The sequence below is a fragment of the Diachasmimorpha longicaudata genome, chromosome 12 (genome assembly GCF_034640455.1).
Source record: "Diachasmimorpha longicaudata isolate KC_UGA_2023 chromosome 12, iyDiaLong2, whole genome shotgun sequence".
Classification (NCBI taxonomy): Eukaryota; Metazoa; Arthropoda; class Insecta; order Hymenoptera; family Braconidae; genus Diachasmimorpha; species Diachasmimorpha longicaudata.
Window position 1 is genome coordinate 3580580 of NC_087236.1, and position 16131 is coordinate 3596710.

General features: G+C 33.8%; 2 protein-coding genes across 4 annotated transcripts in view; one reads left to right on the forward strand and one right to left on the reverse strand.

Annotated features, from left to right (window-relative positions):
* LOC135167865 (protein D7-like) overlaps positions 1–16131 on the forward strand; it is a 19222-nt gene continuing 3091 nt past the window's right edge. The window contains exons 1-3 of one of the 2 annotated variants that reach the window (XM_064131502.1): positions 1–86; positions 200–748; positions 15929–16075. In XM_064131502.1, the coding sequence (XP_063987572.1) occupies positions 740–748; positions 15929–16075 (156 nt within the window). In that variant the 5' untranslated portion in view covers positions 1–86; positions 200–739. Of the gene's footprint in view, positions 87–199; positions 749–13745; positions 14176–15928; positions 16076–16131 lie in introns of those variants that run through there. The other variant, XM_064131501.1, reaches the window with a different exon arrangement.
* Positions 2500–11975, reverse strand: LOC135167864 (dnaJ homolog subfamily C member 7-like). 2 transcript variants are annotated; one of them, XM_064131498.1, is made up of 7 exons: positions 11562–11975; positions 10111–10199; positions 8721–8845; positions 7715–7906; positions 6316–6434; positions 5662–5815; positions 2500–5085 (listed from the first exon to the last, which is right to left on the reverse strand). In XM_064131498.1, the coding sequence occupies exons 1-7, from the start codon at positions 11639–11641 to the stop codon at positions 4354–4356; spliced, it is 1491 nt and encodes a 496-aa protein (XP_063987568.1). In that variant the 5' UTR covers positions 11642–11975; the 3' UTR covers positions 2500–4353. The 2 variants fall into 2 exon arrangements, with proteins under 2 accessions (XP_063987568.1, XP_063987569.1); XM_064131499.1 differs by lacking the exon at positions 11562–11975 and adding an exon at positions 11217–11517.

The following is a 16131-nucleotide window of genomic DNA, read 5'->3' on the forward strand; positions in this document are numbered from 1 at the left end:
AATTTTAACTTTTGGGAAAAGGTTCAAGCCATTTGTAATATTTTTAAACACTTTTGAAGATAAAAAAAAGACAGCCTTTCGAAATGGTCAGTTTCACAAACTTGTGAGCAGATACAAGTAATAAATCTTAAAATTTATTGATATACTCTGGACGCTGGCCTCCCAAATAAAACATTATTTGCATAATTTTTTGAAATAGAGTTTCCAAGTGTAATTTGAGTCCCACATCAAACCGTTCAACTCATAAAACCTTTTCTCGGAGGCAGTCTAATTTCTCCTAGAAAACTCAAGTATTTTCTCTCTCTCTTTAAAATCCACATGTGAGGCCCCTTTATTAAGATCATGTAGCCCCGGAGTCAAGGCTGAGTGAGCCCAGAGGATCGTGGGGGTGTAGAGACAACCCCCTAACTGAGCTCAATGCCACGACTGATCCCCTACTCCTTATTGTGAAACAGGCCCTTCGTCCTGACACTTAGGCTAAAATTAGAGGACGATTGTGAGGCAGATCGACTTTAAACCCCGAAAAGTTAAGTTTAAGTCTAGAACTTATGAATAAAAGTTTCCATAACCTCATGACATTGGTGTTTGTGTTCAATTATTCAACTTAAAAATCCTGCACTTGTGAAGCAGAGTGATTTTGCACTCCACGAGCATCAGACCTGTCATGTGGAAACCAGCGAACCAGACGAGAACGTAACACAGTACACAGTAGATCAACGAGCTGACCCCGGTAGCTCAAATGAATCAGGTAATCTTAAGCAGTCAGCAGTCTCAGGATGTGGTATTGTCGAGTTAATCAATAGAAAATCTCATTCCTAACCTCAGTATATTACCAAGTACATCTCCAAGTACATCACCAGAACTTTAAATACATCTCTGCAGCGGATATCCGGATACTTTACCCTGACATCCAATCATTAATAATTCAGAATTACTCACCTGAACAACAAGCAACCCAATATTAATTAGAAGCTTAACCACAGTGAAGTAATTTCAATTATAATGGGGAACTTGCATGCGGCCCAGATTTGAGAAATAAATGTATTAATAAATAGTTTAACGCCTATGGAATACTCTCCAATGAAAAATGCATTCTAACTCATTGCAGTTTTTTATTAACAATCAATTGAAAATTGCATAATTTTGAACCATGTTAAATGATAATAACCATAATAACCATAACCATGATAATTTTAAAAAATCATGCAAGTTCCCCATTATCTGACTTTGGTGAACAATAACCCTTTAAGATAAAAGAATCTCGACCAGTGTAAAGTGTCATTAAATACTTCCCACTGGCTAGTCCTAATCCATTCTTCCCTGATTTTTCCATCCCACATCGACCCTAAACTCAGTCAATCCTCAAAGAACCCTTTTTTGTGTAGAATTTTACAACCAATAATTTTGTATTTATTTGTTTTGTTGTTGTGAACGATATTTACGAAGATCTTCAGGAAAAACCGCAGAACCGCAACTGTAATTCGTTAAAACTATATATGCGGGGCAAATTTTTCACATTTCCATTAGTCAATACTAAAACTAGCGATTTCATGTTCGATTGGATCTACATAAACGACATTAAGACGAACGTAAAAAACGAAATCGAACGGTTAATTTTTCAGACAATAAACAACAAAATTTTACTTATAAATTTAAATATATCTCAGAAACTAAATCCGATTTCATTCATCTTCAACCCAAAACTTTATCAAATACAAAGTTTCCATTCGGAAGCAAAATCATCAAAAAAATGTCAAAAAAAATATGTGTATAAAATTTATGCACGACAGAAGTGAAACTTCTTAGCCACAGATTGTTGAAAAATTTTGTCTGAATTTTTTGTGATGATTTTCAGAAATTTTTATTGAGCCACACAGGAAGATTTCAGAACATTTTGCCATTGAAAATTCGGGGAAATCGCGTAGAGAAACCAATTGGAATAGTCAATTTCTGTTCCATATTTCTCTGAAAATGAACAGAAAACAAGGAAATTGCTGTCAATGCATTTTTGAATTCGGGGAACAGTGACACCGAAGCCCATTTAGGACAAAAAATCAGGGAATTTACGATTTCATTGGAAAATCAAGGAAATTGATCTCCAATATTCATATTAGAGTATATAATTAAATAAATTGCGAAATTCTCATTTTCTTACCGCTTAAAATTCGTGAATTTTACTGAAGGATAAGTTAGACCGGAGATTTCATGATTTTCAAATGTGTAAAAAGCATTTGATGCCACTGGATTGGCAATTCCCAGTGAACTATCCCGATATTAATAAAAAGGTTTTATTAGTATTGTTCATCATATTAACAAAATGAGTCATTTTCTTACTCCGAATCTATCGCGATTTCGTTTCTCTCGCATGTCTCTTTCCGTCCGAATGCCCCACCACGCGCGCCATCCCCTCCCTTTTCCTGTCGCTTTTTCGTTACATACGATATTGGATTTACAGCCCAACAAGCGCAAAGAAGTTTCACTTCAAAAATAAACTTCCAATAATTCTAGATATAATTTATTGAAAACTACATGTTTGTGTCGATCTTACGTCAATCAAAACCTACGCATCTCACCTGGTACATTTCCCACTGACAATTGTATAAAAACTGTTTTTGACTTTTAGAATTTCGGTCAGAAATCCTCAAGAATATCTACCAATACCAGGAGACACGTGGTCATAAATTTTTTGATTGGAAATTAACAGTCATTATGCAGAGTATACGATAAGGCTCAGAGAAAGGAGACATTTCCATATCGAATAATCTACAGATGGCATTTGTCAAATTTTCATGTCCAAGGAATTTGATTTGACTACAACGAGGATTCTAAATGGGATAGAAAATTGAATATACAGTCGATTACATTACATACTATCATAGAATAATCGTCATTGTTGAGTGATATTTGTATTATCGATACGATACATCCCTGCGATTCAACACTCTCAATAACAAGTCAGATGTTCAAATTAACGTTTTAAAATAATTATTAATTACTCGGGTATCTCCAACTCCCCGTGGCATATTAAATTATAACATTTCTCGTCCCCTGGTCGTTCCAGATTGCAATACTATTATTATAAAACAAACTAAACGATTTACTGAACATGATTCGACCTTTTTTCTTCCTTAAGATCCGCAATATCTCATTCAAACTCATTCGCTCAACTCAATATCTAAAACTATTTTGCAACAGAACTCAGTCAACAGATCAGTGAAACAAAATTATTCGACTGTTTGAGTTCCAGAGTCCAAATGTTTAGACAGAAATTATTATGAATGTTTTTTAGATAGTTATCAACAACTATTTCTGTTAATCTGACTTCTCTACTCGAAATTGGTATTAAGTTGTCCTGGAAATAGCTTACGATAAAGTGTATTCCATGATTTTTCAATTTTATTCGATAGCGAAGTGGTAGAATTCCCAGTTCTCCAATTAAATTCCCCAATTTCCCTGAATTTCTTACTCTCAGATTGTAATGAGTCAACAAAGTCCTTCGGTATCTCCTCAAACTATTGATCCTCCAGGCGATTAAAAAATCCATCAAAAGTGATTGGAAATCAGTTTGAAAAAATTTCGTGCAGTGAATTACAACTGGGAATGTAAATGACAAAGATCGTCCTTAATTTTCAATAACTAGAGGACAACAGACTGAAATTTTCAAGTTCTCGAGCTTTCGATTATCAAGATTTTTCTTTCAATCAAAAAATAGAATCTCATTAATCCAAATCGACCACAAATTTTCTTTATCGCAGGTTTGAAATAATTTCCAGAAAAACCATAAAATTTATTTTAAAAATGACAACTACATTACGAATTATAAATTCATCCCCACGAAATTCTTGATGACCAGACATTCCTCATTATCAACCCCAAAAACTAATGACACTTTCCCCCCTCTACCACTTCGCTGTATTTACATGCTCTGATTAAGTGGCCAGACGACTTACCATCAGAGTAAAATTTCCAATTCCATTATTTTCTAGAGTGAATCTTTTATTTTTGGAAAAACTAATTCTCATGGTCTCAATAACGACCGTACCAAGAGCCTAAAAATTTGTATTTTCCAAAATAATCATATCAACCTACAAAATAACCGAATTGAAATATTTACTCTGATGATAAGTTACCTGGCCCTTCACTACCCTACGCTTACGTTTTCATCGATAGAACACAAATTGTCATTTATCGGCTTAAGTGAATCCTGATAGACCATCTCCTTCAATTCACTTCCCAAACCCTTCAAAAATCCACCAAATTTTCCCCTCAAATCCTCCAAAAATTTGAATTTAATCGAGACGTGTAATATCTCTGAGCCCTCAGTTTGTATTTCATTCCCTTGAATTGGCTGTATCAAAACGGAAATGGATTGTGCCCTTCGCTCCATCCAAATCTTGTACCATCTGACGACGTGAAGAAGGCCTTGAACATTGAATCAGAACTGAAAGCAGAAGGATCAAAACCATTTTCAAATTCCTCCATACTCCCTCCTCTGTCATATCTCGATCTTTTTTTTGGATCTGAAAGAATAGTGTAAGCTTCCCCAATTTCAATGAATTTTTTCTCCTGCTCCTTTTTCTCTGTAACGGAGGCACTCGAATGTCTGTCAGGATGATGGACTAAAGCCCTTTTTCTGTACGCCTTCTTGATGTCCTCGATGGAAGCTGCTTTATCGACGCCCAGTATCTTGTAGTAATCTTTTCTCTGTGATCTTTTCAGTGCCTCCTTTGCCTCCATCAACAATCGTCGATTCTCTCGTGATTTGTTGATTCTGCAGGCCCTCTCAAAATCCTTGACAGCTTCCTCATAGTCCTGAAGCTCCATGTAACATGATCCACGTTTAAGAATGGCCTTCAAATAATTTTCATCGGTGTTCAGGGCCTCAGTGCATTCTGATATTGACTCGTTGAGTCGTCCCAACTTGGCAGCTGTCAATGCTCGATTGTAGTGGAGCTTAGTATTGGCAAGTTTGTTCAGGGGATCCACAGCTAGAGCTTCTGTGTAGAAATTGTAAGCCTCCTGATAACGACCTACTTTGAACGCTGTTTTTCCATCTTCTTTTTTTTGCTTCAATTGTTTTGCTTTCTGTAATAGGAATGAGGAGAGTGTTAGAAGAGTATTTGGCTGGAGATTGGGAGCAAAAAGGGAGATTTCATGCCTCAGTATAATAGAATACAAATTTTATTTCACTGGGGTAGTTTATGATCTCATCCCTTTAGATGGCAGTTTGTCAGGGTATGCAATTCGTACCGTAAAAAGTTTTTTCTCATGTCAAATGAACATTGGAAAATTTTTTAATATGAATAGAGGTGAAGTAAGAAATACGACCGCCCCAGGGGTAAAATGGGTCACATAAGTGTCAAAATGATACTTTTGTGTTTTCTTTTTTATTTAAAAATATCCTTAAACCACAATTTTCATTGAATTTGGCCGGATAATGCTCATTAAGCTCTTTTTTCACTTTTTTTACTTTCAAAACAATTAATGTTTCAAAAAATACTAATCACTAATATAAAATTGAGGTTGAAATGTAATTTGGAGGACTCGGATTAAAAATTAATGAAAAAATTTCTCAAAGACTTTCGTCGACAGCGTCAATCGCATGTAATAAATAATTCCATATCATTAAATTCCAAACTCATCAAACGCATTATAAAATACCTTGTAAATATCTAATGCCTTGGTGTGATCTGGAGCGAGTCGCAGTACCTCCTGGAAATGGGCGAAAGCTCTGTCTATATTATCCTGATAATACAAACAAACTCCTCTCACATACGTCGCATCCATGTTTGATCTATCCACATGTAGTATATCACTGTGAACGAAATGAGAAAAAAAATCAGTGAATTGCTTAAATAAATTATGGAGTGGGATCATTGGGGAGGCGTTGAGGTGGGTGTTTCCAGCATAAGAACGAGACGAACTGGATGAAATTGATGGAGCAGGTGACATTTAATGAATCAGCATCGGCATTAGCTATGAATAAATGAGACATTAAGATAAAAAAAATTCTAGGAAACATAAATTTTCTGATTTATCCAAATTGACGATGAAATTGATGGAGCAGGTGACATTTCATGAATCAATTGGCATTAGCTATTAATAAGTGATACACTGAGGAAAAAAAAAATCTAAGAGAGGTAGATTCTCTGATTGATCTAAATTGATCATCAATTGTTGCAAAATAAAATTCTATTGGGGGGACAGAAGTACAGATGTGAATGGCATTTTCTTGAATGAATCAATCGTAGAATATTTTTGTCTGAGAATTATTTTGTCTCGGTGTGCAATCAATTCTTGAACTTTAGCACTCACTTTGCTATTTCCTGGGCTTCCTGGTACCTCCCCAGATTCGCCAGACATTCCGCTTTCATCAATTTGAACCGCGCACAGTATTTGCTCACATCGCAGCATCGATCCATGCAATATACGACCTGAAAAACAAATGTGTCTTAACAGAGACCAATTGGAAACGATAATGGGTTCATTGAAATAAAGATGTTGTATGTAGACACTAATTAGGTCTAGATGATGGATGTTTACTTAAATAAGTCAACGTTCAACTGTAAGAGACGGATAATATTGTCATGATGGATCATGTTCTCCTGTTTTTGCAGTGAGAGATGATGTTTTTATTATCTCAATTAGGTTTCACTGTTTCATTAAATCTAGAAGTACCTTTCAATTATTTATGGGAATTCAATTCTAATTAATATGAAGACATTCGTTTTTTTCCTATGTTAAAGAAGATTTTTTTCCAGAATCGTTTACTTTCTTGGGGGCTTCGTTTTAATTACGAAGGAATGAAAATCTTCACATAAATCTATCTCTACCTAAATTAGAATTAAATTCCAATAAGCAATTAAAAGCTGCTCCTAATTTAATCGAAAAAGTGAAAACCGATTTATACAAGAAGAACAACAGCTCGCATTTCAAAAAGATGAGGCCTTTATTCAAGTTAGCATTAAATTCTAATAATGGATTTGAAAGGATGAGAAGGTGGGGTGATAAACAATCCTTTAAAGTAGCCTCTTAATCATTCAAAGAGAAAAGTTTGACTGCTCTTACATTTAGTATCTCCAGGTAATTCAACTTGATCTACTGATGTGAATTTAAAGTCTTCATTTGATACAAAACCACCGAGTGAGTTAAGTTGACTCAAAATTAGTGGTGCCCCATCAGGTGCAACTCAAGTGCATTCTTCTTCCCCACATTACAAATTACGATCACATAACAATAATAATATCATAACTCAGTTTTTCTATGATATTTTTATTCCATAACAAGATTGATTTTCACCTCTGCAGCGTTAATTGTTCATAAAAGCGAGTGTTATTGTGGGTCTTTTAATGTTTAAGGGAAAATCATCGAAATGAAAATCGAACCAAATGCAAAACCTCTTGTTCTTTTAAGAATGAAAATGAAACATCATCAACATTTTTCCGTCATTGTTAGAAAATACTATAGATCTCATTTTTTCAAGTGGTAAATACTGTACTTCACGTTCTTGCCCTTTTGCAGTAAAAAAATTTGAAATTTGAACGTCGGTCCTGATGTCATTACGTTAATTTTTAATCAAATTTGATATTCTAACGACTTCATCGTCCTCTAATGTTTTTATTAATTACATATTAATTAGAAATTTCAATAAAACTAATTTCTGCCCTCATTTTTCATATTTTTTTTGCACCATTATCAACTATTCTGTACTCACTTTACGGTAGTCCTTTATCGCAAGAGCAACATCAGCTTCCTGTAGAAACCGTTTGACGTATTGCAAGTCAGTGGACTCTGCGGTAGCTTGTTTTCCCATTGTTGGATCTATTTGTGTCAGTTTATTTAATGTTGTCTCGGCTTCCACTATTCCTCCCAGTTTCAAACAACACCTGACCACTCTAGTGTATCCCTGGAGATAACAACCATTCTTCATTACCATAAAAATAAGCCACAAGGTCATTGACCGGAAGATTAAGGTTGGCCTGTAAAATATTTACTCGACAGTTTTTGATTAAATTTTTATGTTGAAAAAGTGAAAAAAAAAATCAATCAAAAATGATTCATTTTGAAATTGAGATAAAAACTTTTGAAATTTGGGGAATTTTTCACGTGTTTTAATGGAGCTTTTAAATCAATTTTTTCTTTAATAATGGTTCAAAAAAGTTTGTGAGGGGGGGGGGGGGAGAAGAGTTCAATTAATGAACAAAATTACACTCGAAAACTTTCAATTTTGAGTTTTAGATTTTTTTTAGATAAATTCATGATGAGCTAAAAACATGAAAAAATTCAATTTTTAGTCCATATGTGTTCAAAGTTTATATAGAGTATATTATATAAGTAAATAATATGTGTATATATTATATAAGATCATGTAAATATATAAGATTGAATATCTAATATGATATATCAGTAGCAAAGTGGTAAACAATATAACTGAACTGATTTTTGAGTCGCGTTTTTGAGTAATATCTCCGAATCGAAGAGAGATAGCTAAATTTTTGTTATGACATTTATTGTAGTACTGAATCTGCTCCACAAAAATGGTTCTGGCAAAAATTGCGCTATCTCCCCTAGATTCGCAGAAATTACTGAAGAATTCGACTCAGACATTAGTCAACTTATCTCGTTTTACCACTTCGCTTCTGGATTTTCATTGGAAATTTCTCTTCGTGTAGATTTCAAGACTTTCATTCAGTGTTTTACAGTTTCTCCAGTGTCATTACCTTCAGAAAATCCGGATCGATTTCTATTGATTTTCTTGCGTCTACCACTGCGTCTTGAAATTGATCTAGCATCATATAACATGCTGCTCGATTTCCATAGTATTTTGCAACGTTGGGACAAAGTTCTGAAAACAAATAGGAGTAAATAATTTATTATATGGTTCAGGGTTGGGCATAATTAAGTAGAACTTCATTTAAATACTAGTTTAAGTACTGAATATTGGAGTATTTACTATTGACGAGCGATGCAAATACTAAATATCGAAATACTTAATGTTAAAAAATGAAAATACTAAATATCGGAATATTGATTTACTTGAAGAACGCCAAATGCTAAATATTCATGTACTTAATACTTGAAAGCATACTAAATAGTAATTATCGCTAGTATTTACTCCTTTAATTGGTTCTAAATAATAACTACCTTTATATTTAAATACCTGGTATTTAGTATTTTCCACAAGAAAAAAAAATCAATCTCTATTGGAATTAACTGATGAAATGTGGACTTATGGACTTTTATGATAATTTCTAATTAAAAATGAATCAATGAGTGACTTATGGACCTTTATTAATAGATTAATGAGTCTGTAAAATTCACGATACTTTTAATCATTAATTTGACGACCGTTTCAGGGCAATTTATGAGATTAAACAGAATTAAATCACAATTATAGATTTTTAGTCTTCGATTTTAGTTTTATAAATCGATACATTATGTTAAAAAAGTCTAAACTAAATCATTTACTAATCTCCCACGGGTGGTAATGATGACAATGGCATGTTAAAATTAATGAATAATTAGTGAATTGTTGAATACGCGTTGAACATGATCAACTGTGTCTGCGTATCAACTGAAAATTGTGCAATTAATTTTTTTCGCTGGCGTTTTTCAATATAATATTGATAACATCCAAAAAAGAGAAAGTTTGTTAAACTCAAACTTGAAAAAAAATACTCAGAGAATACTCAAACACATCTTTAAATATTAAGTATTCGAAAATTTAGTATTCAACACACAACTAAATACTAAACAATAAAATATTTGGTGTTTAGTTTTGTACAAAATATCAAATACTTTTTTACTTGATATTCAGAGATGTATTAAGTATTAAATACCAAAATATTTAGTACTTTGGCTGGTGGTAAATACCAAATACTCAGCTACTTAATTACCCCGCACGTATAAAACACAAAATATTCCGATACTTCGTTATTCACCACGTGGAAAATATCAAAATCGTATTTAAATCCTTAAAATTAATAAAATACTGTTCTGCCCAACACTGATGTGGTACTTTTCCACTACGTGATGATGAAAATTGTCCTGAATTGTGTGAAAGTGTTTCAAGGATAATTTCATTCATCTCCAGTATCGTTATCATCTTACCTATTGCATTCGTGTATGACGCTAGTGCTGATTTGTATAGCTTCTCTTCGTAATACTTCTTTGCTTCCTCTATTTGTAGTTCTGCTTGTCTGAAATATTTCAATAAAATTATTATTATTATCCTGAGAGAACAAAATTCTATGAATTCATTCATGTTTGTAATTATTTTTACATTTTTTAGAATTATTTAACACTAAAGCTATGAGTTTATACAGCTTATGTGTAAAATTCTAAATATGCAAATATATACATATACGTACATATATACATATATGTTGTATGTATATATGTGATCTCAACATTAGCGTGAATACTTTGATTTTGGAATTAATCAGAAAGTCAGGAACAATTTGGATGAATTTCGAGTAAATTAATATTTAATCAAAATAATTTTTGTTTCCAATTTTTTTATGTTTAATTATTATGTTTAATTAATGGTAACAATAAAGTCAAATATTATCGATTAACTACTAATCTACCAACAAAAATCGAACCATTAACAAAAATTTGCTTATGACACTCTCCTAGATTTAAAAATTGTGTCTCACTTCTCTCTGATTTATTTATTTATCCATTTATGGATCGGATATTATTGAGTCGCTGGCGTCAACAGAAATTTATAACAATTATCTTCTTTGTAGAAAGTAAAAATACAAAAAAATTTATGCACTTTTTCAATTTATGCATTGTGTTATCTATTTTCCGTCTCACGCGAATAATATTTATTGTGAATTGAACAATTTCCATATTCTTATTTTCAACCTTGAGGAATAATCAACGGAATCGTCTTGTTCGACGATTTCGTTATTTTTCTGACACTTCATTATTCATTATTTATTGTATTGTATTTTATTATTTGTTTAATTTTTTATTCCACAAAATCATCCAAAAAATTATGTTCACTCAAACACTCGAATAAATAAGAGAATTTCCAAATTTGTGTACAAAATCAAAAGAGAAATTTCTGGAAAATCGTGAACCAAATGAATGTGAAAAAATACATCTTGTTAAATTTTTATAATCATAAAACGACTAAAATTATTATAATCGAGCGTCTGTTTGTCCAAATGTCTTCATAAACTTTCGTGAACGTTTGCAAAAGTTACCCAGAAAACAAAAGTTCTTCCAAAACCTAAAAACGTGGACTTTCCCACATTAAAGCGGTTAACGGTTTCTCAGAAATTTGTAAAAAACTTTTAACAATCATGAGACATCAGCAACTATTTCCGACATTCCCAGACGTGTCTAGAAAAATCGAGAAGAACTCGAGTGTCACTAGTTTCGTCAAATTCTTAAAATTCATGGAATGGTATTGAAATCCAATGAATTCAATGAAATGCCTGGTGTACCGACACTCGTCACCATATGCAGAATTTTCGATACGTAACAACCAAGTATCGACACAATTAACGAACTAGAAAGAGACAGACATTAATTGATATCACACTCACTCAGTTGCTGAAGTGATGTCTGATGAATCCATGATGACAACATCGTCACTAGTCTCCATGTTCACGATTTCATCAGCCATGATTTGTCGATTTTAACGGTGTGGCACAGTGAGAAAAATGTGGTGGGTTTTCCTTGTCCCGAGGGGCTTCGATCGCGTTCCTCGTTGTCCCCAACACTTGTCCCTCTCCCCCTGTACCGTAAAACAAAGAAATAATTTCCCAGCTTCAGTAGTTGTGTTGGGTGACGATGCACGGGGATACACTGGTCACTGTCGATGGCACAAAAGACCCAGAAATGTTATTTCCGGGGTGACAAAAACGATTGAGGTCTTCTGATCGTCTTTTTTGTCACTTTTCTGGCGGCCAGACAGCGACGTGCTTGGTGGTGTGGAAGCACAATGGCTGTCGCTGTGTACAGGAAAGGAGTGAGAGAGAGAGGAGGGGAACCAGGTGGAAAGTGGAACTGTGGAGTCGTTGGACTGAGGAACGGTGGAATGAGATGGAACGGAGGAATAGGAACCAAAATTTGGATATTCTGATGAGTCCAACTTAAAAAACGACATGGGTCGCTAAGGAACATGGTGATTCCTGGAGATAATTGATTATTTCATGGTCGTGGTCGATAATTGATTAGGGGAAACATGAATATTGGCAGTTAATCCGAGATCCTCATTCCCGTTTACCACTTAACTATTTCTGAAATTCCTTCGAATCTTTTTATTACATGTTTATTGCGTGTCAATAAAAACCCTCCTCAGCACATTTTCAGGTCCTTTTGTCGCTAAACCGACATTATCTCGTCTTTCCCCTCGACTCACTAATTTGGGCCTTTGCCAATACTCCACTCCAGCTCCTAGACAATTTCCTGTTTATACTAATAAGGCCCATCCCGAGAGGTCATGGCCAATCATCTACTTTGGGCCCTTCTCACCCGAGGCGTGATTAGTAAATTATTTAGCTTAGAATTTTTCAGAACAATGTATCCATTGACAAAGTTAAAGTCGAAGACTAAAAATTTATAATTGTGAGTAAATTTTACTCGATCTCATGAATTGTCTTGGAACGATTGTCAAGTGTGAATTGATGATTAAAAACATTTTGAATTTTACAGACTCATTAATCTATTAATAAAAACCCATGAGTGGCTCATTGATTCATTTTTAATTAGAAATTATCATAAAAATCCATAAGCCCACATGTCATCAGTTAATTCCAATTAAGATTAATTTTTTTGTGGAAAATACTAAATACCAGGTATTTAGATATAAAGTTATTTATTATTTAGAACCACTTTAAACAGTAAATACTAGCGATAATGACTATTTAGCAAGCTTTCAAGTATTAAGTACATGAATATTTAGCATTTGGCGTTTTTCAAGTAAATCAACACTCCGATATTTGGTATTTTCATTTTTTAAATACTAAATACTTCGATATTTATAATTTTCATCGGTTGTAAATCCCAAATGCTCCAATATTCAGTACTTAAACTATTATTTAAATAAAATTCTACTCAAGTTTCCCCAACACTCAGGATAACGAATAAAAAGTTAACAACCCTGACAATTCTTAATTGCTAATCACCTTTATGATAAACAAAGAAGTTGAGATCATGTTCGGAAGATCATCCACTCGAGCCTCCAACGAACTTCACTTTTGGTTGAGGTTTCCATGAATATTTCCCGATCTACGAAAAATAACGGAATGTTTATAATAACATTTTTGTAATACTAATTGAGGTCTTCAAAAAAAGTTTTAACAACAATTTTGCTATCTACCTTTGATTTGGAGATATCTCTTGAAAAGTGACTGCTAGTCATAAGTGAATGACTGGTTTCACCGCTGCCAATAAGACAATCAATAAATATTCCAGAATTTATCATTTTCTTCTCTCCTTAATAGATATTTCGATATTTAGTATTTTTATCTGCTGTAAATACCAAATACAACAATATTCAGTACTTAAACTAGTGTTCTAACAAAGTCCTGCTCAAGTATCTCCACCACTGGTTCGACGTTCCCTTCAGACTTGTAATTCGGCTCCCACATCTGCGGCCATGTTCGTTCCTCCCCCACTCCGCCCAATTCCCATATAAATTCACGGTCCCCACCTCCCAAATTAAGGATTGGGACTCCCCATCATCTTTGTAGTGTTCCGCACCGGGTGATGAGTTAGTCTCATTGTCAGTGTCACTCAGGTCGGTGTGTGCTACGCAAAATTCAACGAACTGGGAAAAACTTGGAAGAAAAACACTCTTGTTTCCCATATATTTTCAGGATTTCTGCGATTTCCGCCATATTTGTTTGTCTCTTTGTCCCGAAAAAAGTGAATAACATTTTAGTGCAGATTCCAGGACTCTTTGTCAGTGAATTAGAACCGGCATTCGACAACCTGTGGATTGACTGAATTTTTCCAAACAAAAGAAATCGCAAGACAAAGGAAAAAATGGCGGCAGTAGATCCACTGGTCATTTGTCCCTATAATCCTGCTCACGAGATTCGCAAGAGCAGATTACAGTTTCATCTGGTGAGATGTGCAAAGAATAACAAATCACAGGACAAGGAAGTGTGTCCCTACAATTCTGCTCATATCATTGACAAAATTCATTTTCAAGTGAGTAATGAGGGAAAAAATCATATGAAAAATTGCATTGTCTTCTGCAAGAAAATTAATGAAACCTTTTACGTTACTAATTACTGTAAATGGGGTAATTTCTGATTAGTTAAGTCCAGTGGTGTTAATGAAAGATGAATAACGAAAAAGGTCGATAAAATGAATTTGCAATTTCTTTTGACTTGACTTGTGAATATTTATGAATAATGATCAAAGTATTTGTTTGATTTGGACGTAAAATAATTAATTAAAATTACAGTTTCGAAGAATTCAATTGTGGGGTAGTTTCTGATCAACGTTTTACCAGTGAAGGAGTTTCTGTTCACGAAGTGAGCCAGTTTTTGTTCCTAATGACTTTGTTGGAAGCCAGGTTAATAAATAAAAGATAATTTTACATAAGAGCAGTTGAATTATTTCAATTAGATGTGTTCTCACTTCGAGAGCAGTCACCGAACTGAAGAAGACACGTCAAAGCAACAAAGACAATAACATTCACACCGTGATTTCTTCCTTTCCAGGTTTAGTCTCTTCCTGATATTTATAAGAAATAAATAACTTTCACTATTTAATTAAGTGACAATCTTTATTCCAATTTACATACGTAATATGTACATATGTAATGTTTAGGAAAAGACTCGTTAAAACTCAACTGAGTGGAAATCCAGTGTAATTTCCTCGAGAAACTGTTCGAAAGTCCCTCGGCCGTCGGTTCGTCCAGGGTGAGAGGTCTGACCCAAAGACAACAAGGTCCTTTTGTCCTTTGGGTTGTTCACGTGTTGAGCTGTTAATGTCCTAAACCGATTAAGTGTCTCCGTATTCTCCCGGTGACGTCTACAATGCGTCGTTTGTTCAATCCAATGTCAAGATATTCCCCACATATTATTTTGTAAATATTTATTGGATTATGGACAGGGATTGTTAAACAATATCAAAACAGTTCGACTATGAACTCTAATCTGTTATTTATCCCACGCAGAAGGTATATCGTTCTCCTATGACGTCTCCAGATCAACTGACTCTCCAAAGTCACCAAAGGTTTCATCCTCTGGGCCCATCTGACAAAAGGCCCTTGTTTATTAATTTCTCTCTGCTCTGTCTAGTTCTGTTTATCAAAACTATTCTAAACATTTGGGTGCTCTCCTGAGAAAAACTATAAAATACCGACATCACTGATAACAGTTATGGACATACGATTAATTTGGCTTCACACATACCAAGGACTCAATAACATTCATAGATGAATGTTATATTGGAGTTTTAACATTCAACAAGAAAAACTATCTCATCACATAATAAATTAAATTTATATCGCTCCAAAATACGATCGAATTGTCACGAATTGTCGAATTATTTACTCTTTTCAATAGTTTACACGAAATATTCAGGGAACGGAATACAATACAATAAACAATAGTGTGAACCTATTTGTTATCATAAATCATTCATTAATATTTACTTTTCCGTCAACATTCAGATCATTTCGTATAACATCAGTATTTTATAACACATTATTGGGATCACTGAACGATCTCCAAAGTAGGTGATTGGGTGTGCAAGACCGCTCGTGATTATTATTATTATTTATCTATTTATAAAATTTATTTTATGAATAATTTCATTTTATTAGTAATTTAGTTCATTTTTTTTTTTTTGAGTTTATTTTTTATTTATGGGGACTCATTAATGGGATCACTGAACCATCATCCAGGATTATTATTATTATTATTAATATTATTATTGTTGCTGTTCACAGGATCATTTGGCCACATGTCCTGATTACAGAGAAATTCAACAATTTCGTTTCAAAACTGATGACAAAGAATTTCATGGAATCGTATCAATGGAGGAGGTCGCCCAAGCTCACTCGAGACCTGTTATTGGAGAAGAAGATTGGGACAATGTGAATAGTGAATTATATCATATGATTCATTTAGATAAGATATTTTTTTTCATCTA